Source organism: Borostomias antarcticus (assembly GCF_949987555.1).
Source record: "Borostomias antarcticus genome assembly, chromosome: 6".
In the NCBI taxonomy this organism is placed as follows: domain Eukaryota; kingdom Metazoa; phylum Chordata; class Actinopteri; order Stomiiformes; family Stomiidae; genus Borostomias; species Borostomias antarcticus.
This window is the reverse complement of record NC_140239.1, coordinates 1,353,331-1,372,084: the sequence shown is the minus strand read 5'-3', so window position 1 is coordinate 1,372,084 and position 18,754 is coordinate 1,353,331. Positions and strand designations below refer to the sequence as shown.

The window sequence follows — 18,754 nt, the reverse complement described above, 5'->3', positions numbered from 1 at the left end:
GCCTGCTGACGGACTCCCAGGCAGAGAGATGGGTCTCTCTTGAACACTACGAAACCCTACTGTCCACAATGGTAAAGATCTGATTTTGAGAGCAAGGTAGGCTACCAACATCTTGCTAACCTATTCTATAAGACTCATCAAACCAAATCATGAGACATGTCCAGGAAGGAGGGCTGTTTTTTTAACCAGACCCAGAAAAGTTAAGGCAGTGTAAATCACAACAGGTTAAGGCATAGAAGACAGCATGCCTTAGAAATGAATGTCTGACTAACTTTGGTGTGGGTTGTAGTAGTCTACAATGGCCTTCACCAGAGAGGAGATCAAATTCAAGGACAATAAATACAAGTCTCTTTGGATAAAGGTGTCTGCTAAATGACTGTAATGTAATGCAGTGTAATTAATGTAATGTAATCCTCACATGAGTACCTATTACTGTCGCATCACAGCAAGAATGTCTCCGGGCCTTTCTCTGCAGAGTTTGCATGTTCTCCCCGTGTTTGCAAGGGTTTCCTCCCAAAGAACCCAATACGAAAAACATGCAGAAGAACAGAGGCTCTTCAATCTGGTCCCTGACCAGGACCTGGACTGAGCACTTGGACTTGGCCCCTGGGTGCCATGAACGATGGCTGCCCACTGCTCCTGGCTGCCCCTGGAGGAGGACAGCTTGGATGGGAGAAATCAAAGGAACAATTTCCAAGGGCGATAGGCAAGAGAATGGGCTGCTAGAATACTAGCCAGCTAGCTAACGGCAACAGCCACTAGGTTAGCTGAACAACCAACAGGTGGCTATAGTTTGCTGAATGTTAGCTAGGGTAGCTAGCCACGAGAGGCTCTTAGCCATAACCTTCCCCTCCCCTCCCCCTACTCTCTTCACGTGAATTGAAACTGAAATGTGATTCCTCTGCTTTGTGCTGCGTCACACACACACTTGCTTGAGTTTGATGAGTAGGCGTTGATATGCGGAAATTAAGGAGACAAGGTTGGAGGCGGAAAACAGGAAGTGTTAAGTAATGACTTGGTGAATACATGGTGTACAGTAGGCTATGCCTGAACACCGGTAACAAAGACATCCGTGACAAACCTAGATCATAGGGACCAAAATATAGAGCAACAATTTTAAAAAGCATTTGAGAAACATTTATATAGGCCTAATCTCTCTATATCTCCCAGAAGGCAGCACAGAGAATAACTGGAACGTGCGAAGAGGCGCATAGCCTACACACACACACACACACACACACACACACACACACACACACACACACACACACACACACACACACACACACACACACACACACACACACACACACACACCAGGAACAATCAGCTGCTGCCTGCTGTTAGACAACATACTAACAGCTCAATGCTAGTTAGAATATTCTGGAAGGCTTTTCACAATAACTTGTAACTACGTATGTCAAAAAGAAGACAGTAGGTAGCCAAGAAAGCTGCATAGGTTAGTGAGTTTTAATTATTGATACGGCAGATATAGCGGACGCTATTCCACTGGAAACATCTGTGAGTAAAATAAACCAAAGCTGCTCCCACAGAAAAATGGTATTTGATTTTAATACACACATTTTTCAGAAAAACACACAATCAGAAGTATCCAGTAGTACGGCTGGGTTAAAAAAATCATTAATTCATAATCAATTCATGAATCCCAAAATCGATCTTTTATTTAATGAATGAATGAATAAATGAAGGAATGAATAGTTCATTCATTCATTCATTCATTCATTCATTTTTGGAAATCAGTATCGATACCCAGCCCTATCCAGTGGACCTCTGTAGGATGGTTTGTTGCTCTTAACCACAAAGATCTTCTGTGTATTTTTCCTTCTAAAAGCAGTGACCCGCCTGACATAAATATCCACTAGGAGCAAAGATATGTGGAACACTGCTGGATATCTGATAAAGCTAAGAGACAAATAACACCAATCCTGTTAATAAGATAGATAATAACCCATAGATCCACAAGCTGTGCACACACACACGCCAAGAAACACTCCTGCAACTGCAGCCCCTCTGCCTAGCTCACTGTTGTGTTACTAGGGCTGCACCATTATGACAAAAGATAAGAATTGCGATTATTTGCTTCAAAATGATAATTGCGATTAAAAATTGTGATTAATATTTAATATATAATATTAATATATAATAACCAAAATGCTCCCAAATCACGGACGTTGATCCCTTTCTTGCTACTAACTCACTGACCTAGTTTTCGCTCATTTTCTCACTACTCACGGCTGCAGGTACTCTTGTGACACTTGTCTTAACCCACTGCTATCTGTCTTCTCAGTGAAATTGCTGCTCACAGCACACTCAGTGGGAACGCATGTGATTGGTCAGACAGCATAAGCGCCTGTGATTCGTCCGTGTCCTAGCACACTCAATTCAAAGCAAAATTATTAATCACATTAATTGCGGCCTTTTGCGATTAGTTAATCGCGGAGGTCATAATCGCGATTTCGATGAATTCACGATTAATTGTGCAGCCCTAACCCCAACCCTGCCCAAAGACATTTGACCTGAACTGCATCAGTCCTTCACCAATAAATGGTTGGAATTCAACTTGAATCAACCACAGTGTATGTGCAAAACATCTTTTTAAAGAAAATGCTGATGACTTATTGAGAGATAGACTGACATCACATCTATTAAAGAGATATTTCACCGACAGCTTCAGTTCCCATAATTCCCATCCTCTTCCCTGATGACTTTTTCCTTGACCCACTTTGGAAATGTCTCAAAGTTCAAGGAGAGGATGGGAGGGGCACCTGGGCGACCGCTGTGAAGAGAAAACACATCTCCTTATCAACAAGTCACACATCTCCTTATCAACAAGTCTCACATCTCCTTATCAACAAGTCTCATCTCCTTATCAACAAGTCTCACATCTCCTTATCAACAAGTCTCACATCTCCTTATCAACAAGTCTTCCAGGTCACCAAATCAAGGAAGTTACTTCACTTGATAATATTGAAACACCACCATTGAGACTGCTGTTATCCATGCTGCAGGTTGTGGCTGTTATCCATGCTGCAGATTGTGGCTGTTATCCATGCTGCAGATTGAGGCTGTTATCCCATGCTGCAGGTTGAGGCTGTTATCCCATGCTGCAGATTGTGGCTGTTATCCATGCTGCAGATTGAGGCTGTTATCCATGCTGCAGATTGTGGCTGTTATCCCATGCTGCAGGTTGTGGTTTGTTATCCATGCTGCAGATTGAGGCTGTTATCCATGCTGCAGATTGAGGCTGTTATCCCATGCTGCAGGTTGAGGCTGTTATCCATGCTGCAGATTGAGGCTGTTATCCATGCTGCAGATTGAGGCTGTTATCCATGCTGCAGGTTGTGGCTGTTATCCATGCTGCAGATTGAGGCTGTTATCCATGCTGCAGATTGAGGCTGTTATCCCATGCTGCAGGTTGTGGCCATCATATTAGACTGAGTCACCGTCATTAACTAAGAAATGTTCTGTATCATCTGGATGGTGAGTAGTGTTGCTGCTGGCAACACTAGAAAATCATTTCAATTTTAAATTAAAACCGCAAACGACAATGAGACCGGGTCCTACAGTTACGCCCCCTTAAGACTGACAGACTGGGGGAGACTGACCAGGCAGACTGACCAGACTGACCCTCTCTCTCTCTCTCTCTCTCTCTCTCTTTCACTCCCTCTCTTTCACTCCCTCTCTCTCTCTCTCTCCCTTTCAAATTCCAAATGCTTGTAATGTCCTTGTTTTTATTTGTTTTTTATCTGTGCTTCAACATGGTGTAACACGGTAGTGCCCTCTTCGTGTTAAAGCAAGTTCCAGGTCCCTAGATTATTGCTGTACATGACTTGAACTTTGTGGCCCACATTTTTCTTTAAATGCCAGTTTCTCCGCCATCTTGGATTAGATTTCTTAGCTCTTAGTTCTAGATTAGACGTGCACCCTAAACATACCTGTGAAGTTTCAGACCGACTGGACTCACGGTTTATGAGAAGAAACTTTTTGTAGGTTTTGCCACATTTTCAAACTGCAGCTAAAGCCATCATGGCGGAGATCATGGGTCCAAATTGCAAAGTTGCTCCTCATGAGGAATGATGTACGTCTACCAAGTTTCATACATTTTCGTCCAGGGCTGAAAATTAACACCCGCCACCCGCCAATGGCGGTTAAAATTTCCATTTGGCGACTAAATTTCGGAGGCTATCCGCCACGCTGGCGGGTAAATGTTTGTACCAATAGAGTCATGTAATAAATTTTGCGTGTGATGCCGCCACATCCATGCCATAGACCGGCGTTCTGTTTGTTGTGTGTTGCACTTAAATAGCTCCCCCGGTGCACCAAGTAAAGTTTTCAGTCACATGACTGTTGCGGAGCCTTGCGCACTAGGAGAGACTGGTGACGCAAGGCTACTCGCACACAGAAAATCGTTCCCATTTACCTCAGAGGACGCGCGCTACTACAGTCGACAACTGTGGTAGTTATGGATAATTCTACACCGTGGAAGTGAATGGAAATTAATAGTTGAATTTCTATGAATTGCAATGTTTCTAGGCATCGAATTAAGATCATTTATTTGAAAATTTTCTTTGGCCTGTTCCTTAAGCATGTATTCAACATAATACTATTATCTGAATGAAAATACTGAAACAGATGTGTAATGTGACAAAAAAAGGCAATTTATTATTTTGGCCGGTAAAAAATATACTTGGCCGGTGGATTTTTTCATCTACCAGTCCCCTTGGCAGGTGAGCCAAAAAGTTAATTTTCAGCCCTGTTTTCGTCAATCGGGGTGGACATGGCAGCATTGTATGCTAAATGGCTTATTATAGCGCCACCTATGGGCGAATCATGCCGAGCCTTTGTGGCGTAGTTACTCATGGTCTGTAGTACCGACATGCCGAGTTACAGCATTTTTGGTCGAGGACTTTGAGGGCATCAAGGAAAATAAAAAGAAAACCAACAATTACAATAGGGTTCTACGACCTTCGGTGCTTGAGCCCTAATAATCTACAATCTGTACGTCTAGCTGGCCTAGGATCAGGAAGTACCATCTCCATTTCACTAAAAACCTTGTTTCATGCTGAACCTGGATCAGAGGGTCTTGGCCCGGCCAGCTGGGAGAGAGGAGCTGTCTAGCTCTGAGTCTCGCCCACCATGGCCATTGTCTGGGGTCAGTGTGGGGGGGATGTTATCGTTGAATCCAGGCCAGCCAATCATGCTTCGAATTCCAGAGAGACCCTATACAGCTGGTTCCAGCAGCACACAAAAGAAGCCGTTTTTCTGTAACTTATCTCCAGAGACATGACCTGAATCTCTTGTGTACCTGTTGGGTAATAATTTATCTAGCATTCGATATCAAAACATCTGGTGAAGCGTAGGCCAGACCGGTAAGAAGAATAGTCCCTATTGTCGTCTCCATCCATAGACACAGGCACAGTAGTGCTATGACCAAGGAATAGAGAGAGGTTAGGTCTGTGCAAGAAGACTCAGAGAAAACTGGTCAGAGCTGTGTAAGATACTGTACACACACATGTCCAACAAGATCAAGTCCCTTTTGAAAGATGTCTGCTCCTAAAATACATGGGAGTAGAATGAAACAGCGCTCATCCAAATAATATTCACTGGTGTCGGATGTTACATAAAGACAGGCTGGCTCAAGAGCGTTCAGACGAGGGGCTGTCTCTGAGTGATCCACACTGTCCGCTTGTAATATGGTACGGCTGCGTCATGGCAACGGCGAGCACCGAATTCCTCTCTGCACTCATTTTGTGAGTTCTGCTTTAACACTATGCTAACCACTATGCTAACCGCTACACAATTCAGTGGTTCTATGTCCTACTGTTTCCCACAGAATATGTACTGTAGTATAGCATATCGTGGATGAGTTTATGGCTTTTGCAATGCTGTAAAGATTATCCCAATAATATTTTTATGACCAAATCTATTATTGTCAAGTGCTTATTATGTAGGCTACTTACACTTCCATATTTTACTCCCACCACTGGTCAAACTACAGAGTTACTTGTCCACAAGCCACATGTAACACACATGGTTGTAACACACATGGTTGTAATGTGTGTGTCTGTAACCTTGTGCGGTTTTCTTGGCCAGGTCTCTCTTGCGAAAGAGATGTTTAATTTCAATTAGACTAACCTGGTTAAATAAAGGTTAAATAAATACATACATAAATAATGCCTACTTTAATTCCAGTTGAGTTCAATAAACTCTCCCAACTCTTTTGCCAGGTATAATTAAAAACACTGGTACATCATGAACATTGGCTTCCTTTAAGTTGAGAGTTTTGAGTGTGAGGGTGTTGTGCTGATTGCTCAGAGGGAGACTGGTTTTGAGTGCCAGGTCTCCAGTGTGGCACAGTGGGACAGGACCCCCTGCTGATTGAGTGCCCGACCTTTGAGGACAGATGGGCATTCAGCTTCAACGGTCCAAACACTTACAGCTGTGCTTTCCTGACAACAGCAGGCTGAAGCCACACAACACTGTGAGTAATGAAAATCCTGGCCTGAATAAAATGTGTTATTCTGTTCCAAGTAAAGCCAATTTGTACGTTGTATTGTATTGAGACCCTTTTATTTGTGAGTGCTGACCCAAATGGACAGACTTGCTACAACAAAATGGTGGATTTTGTCCAAAGACCCTTAGAACTCCTACTAATTCAGTTTGAATTGCTGCCTGAACTGATGTAATGAGCAGAATGAAAATAGGTTGTCTGCTTATCACAGTGTGTCAAGGGAGGAGATGAGCTCCATCAATCATCATGACTAGTGATCTCTCCAAACAACTGGGCTTTAAACATTTACTGCTGGAACTGATTACTTTTTCCATAAACATTATACATAAACATTCTACTCTTAAGTCAATAATTGGCCATTGGCATGAGAGGACTCGTTAGTGGTCCAAGTTCTACAGGATTGGTTAAAAAAAAAAAAAATCAGAAGGCTACATTTTGGTAAACACTGACATCTTATATAACGTGGGAACTCAGTGATAATTATTCGAGAGGACGTCGCTCTGTTGAGCGGCCACTCCTAGAGTTCCCTGATGACGTAAGCGTCCAAAGTTCTTTTTAAGGCGCGCATCTCGAGGGGTTCAGTAAACCTAACATGATAACACTTGGCGGGTGGGTTCCTCAGTGCTTCAATCTGTCGCCTCGTATGCCAACACAAAGTGCTGTGTTAGTTTTTCCCCCTGTGTCTATATTTCCCAGCGAAAGCCTATAACTCCAAACTCCCCATCGCTGCCCTGTTGAAGCAGCACCCATCCCGTCCTAGGATAGCCCAATAGACCCAGACTGGATAGCCCAATAGACCCAGACTGGATAGCCCAATAGACCCAGACTGGATAGCCCAATAGACCCAGACTGGATAGCCCAATAGACCCAGACTGGATAGCCCAATAGACCCAGACTGGATAGCCCAATAGACCCAGACTGGATAGCCCAATAGACCCACTGGGCCCAATATCATAAGCTCTTGGTCCAAAGCATTGTAGTTTATATACTAGCTAATAGCTAAGTAGCTAATAGCTAATACTGGAAACAGCATTGAAGTATTAACACAGATTATCTAAAAGCACACAGCATAAACCATCACACCTAATTTAATTCAACCCCACAGTCAGATTACATACACCGAAATTGTCCAGGGTGCATGGTTCAGGAAATGGAATCTGCACCTGTGTGGCAATTAAAGCTTCAATTACAAATGTAAAAGATAAATGTACCCTACCTAGACAGTGTTACATAGTAATTGTCCCCTACCCCAATTAAATCGGGGGTGTACATTAAATGGATCCTTGTACGTTGATTTGTTAGTCTGTAACACATGTACCAGAGCCCACCACCAATTTTCCCATTGCCAAGTACATTTTGCTTTGTACATAAAAACACTATACTTGGTGTCTCGGTAAAAAGTATAGTATATTCTAGTGAGGGACCTGTCTACAGAGTTCACAGCTTGAGAAGTTTGGTTTTTCTTTTTGTGCTTGTTCCAAATGTTAGAATTCTCATGGGTTAGTATCAAAGTTAGGTGCATTGTGGGTAGAATTATTAGTTATTTGTTATATTTCACAACATAGATCAGATGACTCTTGTTTAGGAGGTTTGATCATGTTGGATAGATTAGAGACAGGTATAGCTTGGTCATGTGTCCAAACGTGTCCAATGAGTCATGAACTTACAGGGTAGGTTGTGAATCTGTGGGGAATGATCGTCTAGAAACCAGTGATGTAACTTACTTCCTCATTTTAAAGTTCTGAGCATGTGCATTCGTAGCGTGCACTCAAGCCAGAAATGAGTAGCACGGGTGAATAAAACCATTTCACTGTGCCATGATTGCGTGAGTACAAGCAAGCTAGGAAGTAAACAAGAATGACGCCCTATATTCAGTAGCTACATGTCATACTACAGTGTTTCCCCAAGGGGTATAATTGTATTTGGATGGTATCGTTACAATTCGATTAAGTCATTGAGATCCAAATTAAGTTTGTCGCTTCAATAATGTTAAATCAGGCAATGACACAGCAACTGTGCCACCTACAGCTGGACGAAATCGCTGAATGCGATTAATTTGCGTACATTTTTATTAACGCGTTAATATTTGCATAATTCATTTTTCTAACTAACGTGTTAAATCGACAGCTCTACTTTTTATACAAAAGTAGGGGACGGAAAGTCACGCCACTGCAGAGAAAAGGCTTTCATCGTTCGAAAACCCTCTTCACTTCTGTGATTAATGAAAGGAAATTGTTTAGAGTAATACAGTAGACATGTATCGTCACTGACAGGGAATTAGTGAGAGCTGAGATGCATATCACGCTAAAACCTCACTGCGTCCAGAGCTAGGTCATGTCCAGGGGTAGGGTGTTTTCTGACCTAGTGTAACCGGATTAATATTGTTCCACTAGATTTTCTTATTGTATAACTTTAATAATTATTATTTTCCTTGGGTTTCTGCTCGCCTTTGATTTTAATTGGTTGATTTATTATACACAGGGCTGGGGATTGGTTTTGGGGTATCTGGGGGCGTGACCTTGCGGGGTTAACTGTCTGCGCATCTATATTTCCTTCCCTTTTGCGGAGTATGGGTGCAACAAGGTCAGTGCTGTCGGTCTGTCTAAGCTAATCTTGTGACAGTACTTAGGCTGCTGTTATAGTGTATGTAACCCCCCCCTGGGAGATTTGAAGTATTTCATATTGAATGAGTTATGTTAGACTTGAGGTCACTTTTATTTCACATAAGAATATAAAAAGAATGTTTCCCCGTTTTCATGACTGAAGGGTTAGCCAACGAGCAACGAACTATTGCCAGAGGCTAATGTGTTCTCGTGCCCTGTCTACATGTCCATGCAGATGTCCATGCAGGAACAGTCTACAATAAAAGAGATATTTGAATGCACGTCGTCCTCCAGTGTGCTCCGTAAACACAACGCAGATTGAGCCTGGTTACACTAGCAATGGGGACACATGTTGAAGCTTGGCTTGTAACGGATACCAGTAGAACTCTTATCGTTGATGACCTGAATCTGCAAGGGCTACGTGTGTGTGTGTGCGTGTGTGCGTGTGCGTGTGCGTGTGCGTGTGCGTGTGTGTGTGTGTGTGTGTGTGTATATGTGTGTGTGTGTGTGTGTGTGCATGTGTGTGTGTGTATATGTGTGTATATATGTGTGTGTGTGTGTGTGTGTGTATATATGTGTGTATATGTGTGTGTGTGTGTGTGTGTGTGTGTGTGTGTGTGTGTGTGTGTGTGTGTGTGTGTGTGTGTGTGTGTGCGTGTGTGTGTGCATCCATTCATTGGCTTGTTTGACGGACTGTCTTGTCATCTGACTAATCGTTCTCATTAGGGGCTGGGCAGCTGCAGGCTCTTGTATTTCCCAATATTCTGAATCTTCTTCCCAGGAAGTCGGACTTCACATGCATGAAAAATCACCAAACTTTGCACACAGGTCCAGTCCTACGCCAGAAGCCCTCATCGGGCATTGGGGGTCAATAGTCCTGATGGGGGCGCTACAACAAGCATCTAAAGTTTAACAAAATCTTAACAAATCAGCCGTATGTGCTATCACTTTGCAACCCCCACCAACATGTAAGCCCAAGTGAGCAGGAATATCCATATGCTTTGAGCTGGCAGGAATGGACGAAATATGTCCTGATGTTGGTGGGCAGTTCACTGTGTGGCCAGGACAGAAAAGAGCTGTGACCATGTCACAACCTCAAACCTTGTTCCATCTCCTAACTGTAACAGTTAACAGGAGAACATGCCTGTCCAGTTTGTGTATATATGTGTACAGCTAGACCCTCATATATTTTTGCCATTTGTCTCCTTCCTCCTCTAACTCCGCCCGGCCCCGACCCAGTGCTGCACAGCAGCTAGAATTCAAGAAGAGATCCACTCCATCATCGCCACAAAGGAGCATGCATCGTAGGTGGGGGACAGCATGTTTACTGTGCACTTGTGTATAGCAACTGAGGCTAAATGAACCAGCTCAACTCCATACTTTAAGTGTCTGGGTCAGCGGGGTGTTGAAGATGTTCTATGCCTGAAATGCATGACAATAGGACTCATTTGGATCCAACTGGCTCACACGTTCTGTCTCAGTGCATGCCGGGTAGGCCTAATCAAGACTACGTGTAACAATGTAACCAAGGTCTCGAAAGGCAACTACTGTAACAATGCGTATTCTTACAATAAAATAACAGTCTGTGTGTGAATGTTTCACGTGTAGCCTAAGTTCTCGAGATAGCCCATGTTGCCTAGCCTAGACCTGATTCAGGACTCGGTGGTGGTAATGTTTCCAGCCTATGAGCCATGAACCATGTCTACATGCCCAAACTAGGCAGGCTCTACCTGAAGCAATACCGGACGAGACATATCATCATCATCAGCATTCAAACCCGAGACAATACGGCGAAAAAGCATAAGGTAAACATCAGAAAAGCACTTACCAGATAATCCATGTACTGTGACAAGAAAGCAGTCCCAGGGAGTGTGATTTGCTCGCAGGGATCTCGCTTTGTATTCCCCGCCTTTCAACAACACAGTATGAAGTCAAGCTTGGTAGGAAAGCCGACAGGATGCTTTCTGGATGAGTAGTTGGCAGTTTCGCCGTGTGTTTCTCCAATTCTGAGTGCCCACGTTGAATTCAGTGAACATAATCCCGCTTGGTTGGTGTGTGACTCTGGTGGAGCTCTCCCTCGTCCACCGGCTCCGGGGGAAATGTTTGGAAAATCCGTGTTCAGGAAACTACAACCGTGTTTAATGTGTATGGTCAGCAGGTCGACGGTCCTATCATTCTGGGAAGGAAACGCCTTCAACCGAATCCTACATGAGCAGACAAGTGTAGTCGAGGGTAGACTAGATATACGGAGGGAACGGGCTACCGGTCCTTCATCCACAGACACAGAGACCAGCTCCTTACTAGGATATTTACTGTTCTAGTAACCTATAGCCTGCCCTCGCTGCTTCTAGTCACCACCACCACTACAGAATATAGAATCGCTCAGATAGTAATTGAATAATAATTATCTATCTTACCATAAATGGAAGAGACTGTGTGCGTGTGCTGTCTGTCTGCCTGTCTGTCTGTCTGTCTGTCTGTCTGTCTGCCTGTCTGTCTGTCTGTCTGTCTGTCTGTCTGTCTGTCTGTCTGTCTGTCCGTCTGCCTGTCTGTCTGCCTGTCTGTCTGTCTGCCTGTCCGTCTGCCTGTCTGTCTCATGGAACTAAAGTGGTTCCTCCAGTTGCTGTCAGGGACAGGTTGAGACGTCACCCAGAACATTATTTTGGTCATTGACAATATCTTTGATATAAAGGAGGGATTCTCTGTCTGTGTCTGTCTGTCTGTCTGCCTGCCTGCCTGCCTGCCTGCCTGCCTGCCTGCCTGCCTGCCTGTCTGTCTGTCTGTCTGTCTGTCTGTCTGTCTCCAGGCTAGGTATGAAGTTGACATTCAGGAGGTTGTGTTGCATAGGACCCAAGACATTGCAGTGACGAGTGTTGTAATATTTTGCCCTGTGGTGCAGTTATTATTTTATTAGTCTGGCTCAACGGATGGAGGTTTTTGTGATAAGCCCCTCATTGACGTTGCTCAATTCCAGCGGCAACAATCCAATTTAGTCACCTGATGCTATTTTGCAAGGGCACCATTTATTTACCTGACCTTGGTGTTGTGAGTAATGCTTTCTATACATGTGCAGTCCTGCAGAGTTTGCTGTATGGGTCACATATTTAATCGCTGACAAGGCCAGCTCTAGACTTTTTGAGGCCTTTGGCAAACTGTTCTGTGGAGGGCCTCTTTATAGATAAATCCTACCCACCATCAAGCAATAAAGAGTGGGGCTTCATCATCCCATTATCATGAACCGTTAAACTATCAGCAGCAGCAATGAAACACTTGAGCATCACAGTGGTTGGGGCCTCAGCTAATCAGCTCAATATATTTCTGGGAGAGGGCGGGCTTCTCCAAAATCTGTGATTTCTATTGGTTTTATGATCACTGGCATCTACTGTATCCAATGAGAACATTAACACTTTAGAGAGTTGTATTTTATTTTTTCAAGTTTTGCGAGATCGAAGGCCCTATGAATCTGCTTATTCCACCTATAGGAGACACCAGTCCTGATCACCTGATCACTGATTAGATAGACAGACAGACAGACAGACAGACAGACAGACAGACAGACAGACAGACAGACAGACAGACAGATAGATAGATAGATAGATAGATAGATAGATAGATAGATAGACAGACAGACAGACAGACAGACAGACAGACAGACAGACAGACAGACAGACAGACAGACAGACAGACAGACAGACACAGACAGACAGACAGACAGACAGCTAGATAGATAGATAGATAGATAGATAGATAGATAGATAGATAGATAGACCTCCTTAGAGTGAGAGCCATAAATTACATTTCCTGATGATCTAATCTGGGTTTAGAGGGATTGGGTGTTCCATTATAATGTGACTAGTCACACTGAAGGAAAAGTTTGCGCTCTTAAAATTAGGCTGATTCAAATGTCAGTCAGGTGTGTGGGTCCAAACGCACTGACCAAGGAAAAATAGGAGAAAGAGCCCACTGACAACACAGAGAGGAGGCACTCAGGATACAAATAAAACCTGATTTAATGTGAAAACAGACACAAAAAAGGGAACGTTTCGGTCATATTAGACCATCTTCAGCCCTGAATACAAACATTTTCTCCTATGTTTCCATTATAATGTGATGCATAGAGAATGCTGGATGAATTCTCTCTCCCTGTGGACCAAACTCCTGTTCAATATTTCATGTGTTGTGCTATAAATGAAATCTCCCTGAACGGAAGAAGTGGGTTGGAGAGAGAGGATGGTACACAAGTTAGTTGACTTGGCAGGAACATCTAAATGTGACATGTTCATTATGCAATGTGTGTTGTTATTGCATGGTTTGTTATTTTACAGCTCAGTGATATACTCACACAAGCACAGTGCACATTCTGAATGGGTGATGCTATATGGGTTTCATGATGGTGTGAAATGGTCCAGAGGATCGAGCGATTATGGATGTGATTCAGCCTTGAGGATGGTTCTACTTTGGGGACAGACTGCAATTCAAAAATGAATTCTGCAAGAATACATGGAACAATGCAATCCTCTTGACCAAGATCAAGTCTGATTTAGGGTGACCTCTAGTGAGAGTCGCATGTAACATTTTGTGTGGTTTAGCTTTAAATATTCAAAACGTTTAAATATTTCCATTATAAATAAAGAGGGATAGGCTGAAGTGATTGAGCTTGTCTGTGAAAACCGCTTCTTTGTTGACTGCTTTTTGACTGTGCTACAACAATTATAACTGACACCAGAGCATAGAAAACAGCGTGGAGGAGCGAGCACAGCCTGGTTCACAGTGTGGATCACAGCAACGCACGATGTTCTTCTGTGTCCCACAAACCGGGACAGAAACAGACTGAATTTAACTTGAATTGTCCCTGGTTCCCAACTACTGTAATAGCTCAGAAGTGACATACTGCATCTTTAAAACCAGACCCATGGTTAGGGCTCAGTCTTAAGGGCGCTATATGAACTGCATGAGGGGGCACAATTATTATTAAATATTTTTAATAATACGATATGCTATTGTATATGTGCAGCACTGATGCATACTAATTATACTGAGCTCTCTCATTCTCCCTCTGAAAAAATGATCTTCAAAGGCAAGCTGAATAAGCTGAGCCTTGTGTTTGTGCAGCTAAATACCATATGCTAATGCTCAGAGAAAATGTTTAAAAGTGTTGAAAAGGGGGTTTCATGTTGCGGTAGATGTCCTCAAAGCTAGGGAAAGGTAGGCCTATAAGCTGTGCCTGGAGAGCACAGCTCAGCTTGAATCCCAACTGAAATCACACATGCGTTAACCACTACAGTGGCAAACAAAAATGGCCAAAATACTATAATTAAAGCTGCTTGATATAACTCGGCAGTTTGGCGCCCCCCTCTGGTTATGATAAAAAATGCAGTACAGCAGTATAGTGTTCAGTACTAGCCGGTACACTGAAATTCTAAAATAAAATAATAAATTCACATGGTCTCATTCGGTCTCATGTCACGGAAATGTCTGGTGATGATGACATGTGAAAAGGGATGTTTGGTAGCTTTTGTAATATAGTTTTAAACTCATACAGCAGCCAGTGCTGCCTCCTAGTGGCCAGGGACGGTCACCCACTCCCTGATGATTACAGTGGTGCGTTCTCAAATCCTCCCCAGTGTTATAACAAAGAGCTGAGTGATAAACAGTGGCAAGCTGTTTCAAGGTGGTAGTGGCAGAATGCATGTAAGTAATGTAGCCATAGTCAATCAATGACAAGAAGATAGACTGAACTAAAAGCTTCCTGTCATCACGAGAAAAACATTATTTGTTTCTATCGAGTTTCACCCTGAACTTTTTACACAGCTCATGTAGCCTACATGCATTTGGAAGGACAGCTTTTCATCACTCCTAATATATTTGTAAGAAGATACTCTCTCAATTACAGAACCATCCAACATGCAAATAGTGCTGTAATTAAGTTCTAGGAGTGAGTGTTGGATCGAGTTAAAAACCGACGGCAATATAGATAACGCTCCTCCTAATGTGGGAATAGATTAATAAATGACTGTATCATAAGCATTAAAGTGCCACTTACAGCCATTTGCAAAAGAGACAATGTTATTATAAATGGTAAATGTTATTTATGTTAAGGACGAGAGGTCATGTTTATGTATAAGGTGAAAAGTAAAGGACTTCACCTTTTGTGACCTCCAAAAGAGAATAGTATAGAATCAGCGACAATACATTGGGTTCTATTAGTGATCTTGTAAACCTCTGGCAGGCAGTCTAATCTAGACCAACAGAGGCCAGTCTACCTGTTAAGAGTGAATGATCTTTGAGCGAATGGCTTTGAGCTCAATGAAAGCAGCACAGTGCTGTCCATTGTCAAGAGCACATATAATATATAATTTAAACAAGAGATGCATCTTATACTGATCACCGATCTGGATTTACAGCTAATCATAGTACTATTTCAGCTGTCACTTTTGTCATTAATGACATAATCTGCGCATTAGACAACAGGAAACACTTGCTGCCCTCTTTGTAGATCTCTTAAAAGCATTTGATACAGTTGATCACCAGCTGCTTTTAAACAGACTGTCTAGTATTGGTTTGGATAGAGATGCTTGTGATTGGTTTCAGGATTATCTGTCGTCAAGGTGTCAGTGTGTCAAATCAGGAAACATTCAATCTGGTTTCCTGTCTCTACATGTTTTATCTACCCAACTGGCGATATCTTTTGGATTTAATGTATAAAAAATATGGCCTGCATTAATAAATTGATCATCAAAAGCATTTCCAATGTTCACCTTATCATTTATGGGACCAGAGTCCGACAGTCACTTCTGGGGGAGTGCTGGGAGGAGTTATTCTCCATTGATTTAATAGTTTTCCAGCAGTTAACTGTATTACCAGCACTCGTATGTAGTGAATTAAGATAGGAAGCAGATGTGGCTTTCCTGACTATAGTAGGCCAGATATTTGAATGTGCTATATATATATTTTGTGTCTTAAGAATTGTTTGGACAAGTCTTGGTTTATTAGGTGTGAATTATGCAGCTTTGTCCGTATCCATATCCTGCATAAGCAGACTCCCACAGACTTGTATTATTCTAATTTGCAGTATAAAACATGAACTCAACCAAACTACTGACAATTGCCACAGGGGGGCAGCATCTACCAGAGTATAGTAGTAGTTTTGTCACATGCAGATTCTGTTTATATAAACATTGTTTTGTCCCTGTGCTGCTTTCCTTTCAATATAGCTGTCCAATACAGGAAGAATACCATGAAACAGCTTTGAATGCTTGGCCAAAAGCTAATACATTGTATGCAAATATAAATTCAGTCTAGGCCTAATCAGAATCATAGCCGGCTTATTATTACTTTAAAGATTTGTATCTATAATATTACTTAATTGATTACTATCAAAATCATTCAAAAGAAGATGTATTGTTATTCCAGAGTGACGAGTTATTGCTATAGGGGATACCCCTGTGTCCATATGCAATCTTCTCATCTGCTGCTTAGTGCACCAGCTCTAAAAACAGACTCATCCACCCACGCACACACACACACACACACACACACACACACACACACACACACACACACACACCCCACATGACAGCTCCATCACAGCATGTCCTTAATTTAGCTCTCCCTGAATGCCTGCCTGTCAGGCTCGCTCTGCCACAGCAACACAAGAGCTCTCTGACAGGGAGGCATCATGGAGGGAGTCGCCGTAGCGCACTGGGTTGACTGTCCTGTGCGCCACCAGGCCCGTTTTGAGGGAAGACACTTGGACGACTGCGTGGAGGACCACCAGCTGTTCGCCCTGCCGGGGCCCGCTGTCCTCGGGGTGAAGCCTGGCGCGGCTGACGATGCCCAGGGGACCGAGCCTGTTTACCAGGTGCTGCTGGACATGTCCCAGTTCAGACCGGAGGACATCCTGATCCAGGTGTTCGAGGGCTGGCTGCTGGTCAAGGCGCAGCACGGAGCCAGAATGGACGAACATGGTTTTGTTTCTCGCTGCTTCACCCGCCAGTACCCTCTGCCTGGGAAACTGCAGCGGGCGGCGGATCTGAGGGCTCTCCTGGGGCATGATGGGATACTGGTGGTGGAGTCCAAGGAAAGAGTGCCTGTAGCTCAATGAGGAACCCCGCTCTTTGGGTATGAAGAATGAGAATGTGAAACACATGGCGGACCATGTCAAAACATTACCAGATGATCTCTGTATATCATCAGCAGAAGGAATTGTCAGGCTTATGTAGCATTTTATTATGGTTGGTTTCTGTTTATTTGGCTAAACTTATACAGCTGGGCTTGCAATGAAAATTATATAGCTGTGACATTTTAATTAAAATGATTTTAATCAAAACACAATCAATCTTCTTTTTTTGGGGGGGGGGGTTGAATATGAAGTTATATTGATATTTAGCAGTCTGTTAGTTGAATAGACTGAGGCAGCAACACTGTGTGGATACACACACACACACACACACACACACACACACACACACACACACACACACACCATGACCCCTTCAAATCCTGCTTGGAAGTTGTGTCTCTTATCCGAAACTGGTAGCCCAGACAGAGAATCATTGTTTTGTGAACAACAAGTGCTGACATCACCACTATGAATAGCATGAGAATGTTGTGGCGTACAGCTTTAGCAATTCACACCTAAATGACATTAATTGTGTCGAGTAGAACATTTATGAAAATAGGGGCCATTTATTATTTACGTATAGGATTCTTATTGGATGTAATGTAATATGCATAATTAATCCCTGTGGAATTAAAGTCATCCAAACAAGGTTGAAGTTATCTTGTTTGATATTATATAAGCCCACACAACTGCCTCTCTAAATCACAACACTCATTCATTCTTTGAGGTGGGATACTCACTTCATTTATGGAGTTTAAGTCTCTGGCTCTGACCTTTGCACTTCTTCTTGTAATTGTTTTAATTGATTTGATTGCTTTAATTGATTTTGTATGCATTTGTTTTGTTTGTGTCTATTGTGAACTCGTCAACCCTGAAAATAAGGGAGCCTCAGTGCTTACGAGTCAAAATAAAGGTTTGAATGAATGGATGAACCTTTGGGCAACTCACATTATAACAATAACAATGTAGTAGGATAGGCTACTGACCCTTTCTTCATTGACTTTGTGACCCTGTTTAGACTTTGAAAATGCGTTTTGGACGATCAGATCGTTTATATATATATATATAATAATATATATATTACACCTGTGTCTCATGCACTCCAAATGTGCCCAGCTGAGTGTTCGTGTATAAACCATAGTAACTCACTCACTCCCTGCGTGCGTGTCAAACAGCTGTTCCATGTAAACAAATCAACAATCAAGTCGGTTTGACTTTGATCAGATTTTTTAAATTGAAAAAGTGTGCACGAAAGCAGCCGAAGATGTTTAAAGAACTAAATGTACATAATATGACTATTCCAACTGTTTGGATTGATAGGACAAAGTGATTTGCAACTTGAAAAAGAGTGCAGGATAAGGAGAAAAAGGAGAGAAATCATCCTGCCTTGATGACGTGTTTTCCTGTTCCGTCTTTGTCGGGGGCGCGCCAGGGCGCGTTCGCGTTTATTCTACTAAAGATATGATCAAATGCGTCCCAGACCACCTCAGCAAGTGG

The 18,754-nt window shown here is 42.8% G+C and overlaps 2 protein-coding genes across 2 annotated transcripts in view; one reads left to right on the top strand and one right to left on the bottom strand.

Annotated features, from left to right (window-relative positions):
- arl15a (ADP-ribosylation factor-like 15a) overlaps positions 1-11,034 on the bottom strand; it is a gene marked incomplete at its 3' end in the record, with an annotated part of 69,783 nt that extends 58,749 nt beyond the window's left edge. Inside the window, exon 1 of the mRNA XM_084439586.1 lies at positions 10,964-11,034. Coding sequence (XP_084295712.1) covers positions 10,964-10,975 — 12 coding nt within the window. The 5' untranslated portion in view covers positions 10,976-11,034. The remainder of the gene's footprint in view (positions 1-10,963) is intronic.
- Positions 11,035-16,813: 5,779 nt separating this feature from the next.
- On the top strand, positions 16,814-17,239 carry hspb3 (heat shock protein, alpha-crystallin-related, b3; the record flags this gene model as incomplete). The annotated part of the gene is made up of 1 exon (XM_084439585.1): positions 16,814-17,239. The coding sequence occupies one exon, from the start codon at positions 16,814-16,816 to the stop codon at positions 17,237-17,239; it is 426 nt and encodes a 141-aa protein (XP_084295711.1).
- Between the last annotated feature and the right edge of the window lie 1,515 nt (positions 17,240-18,754).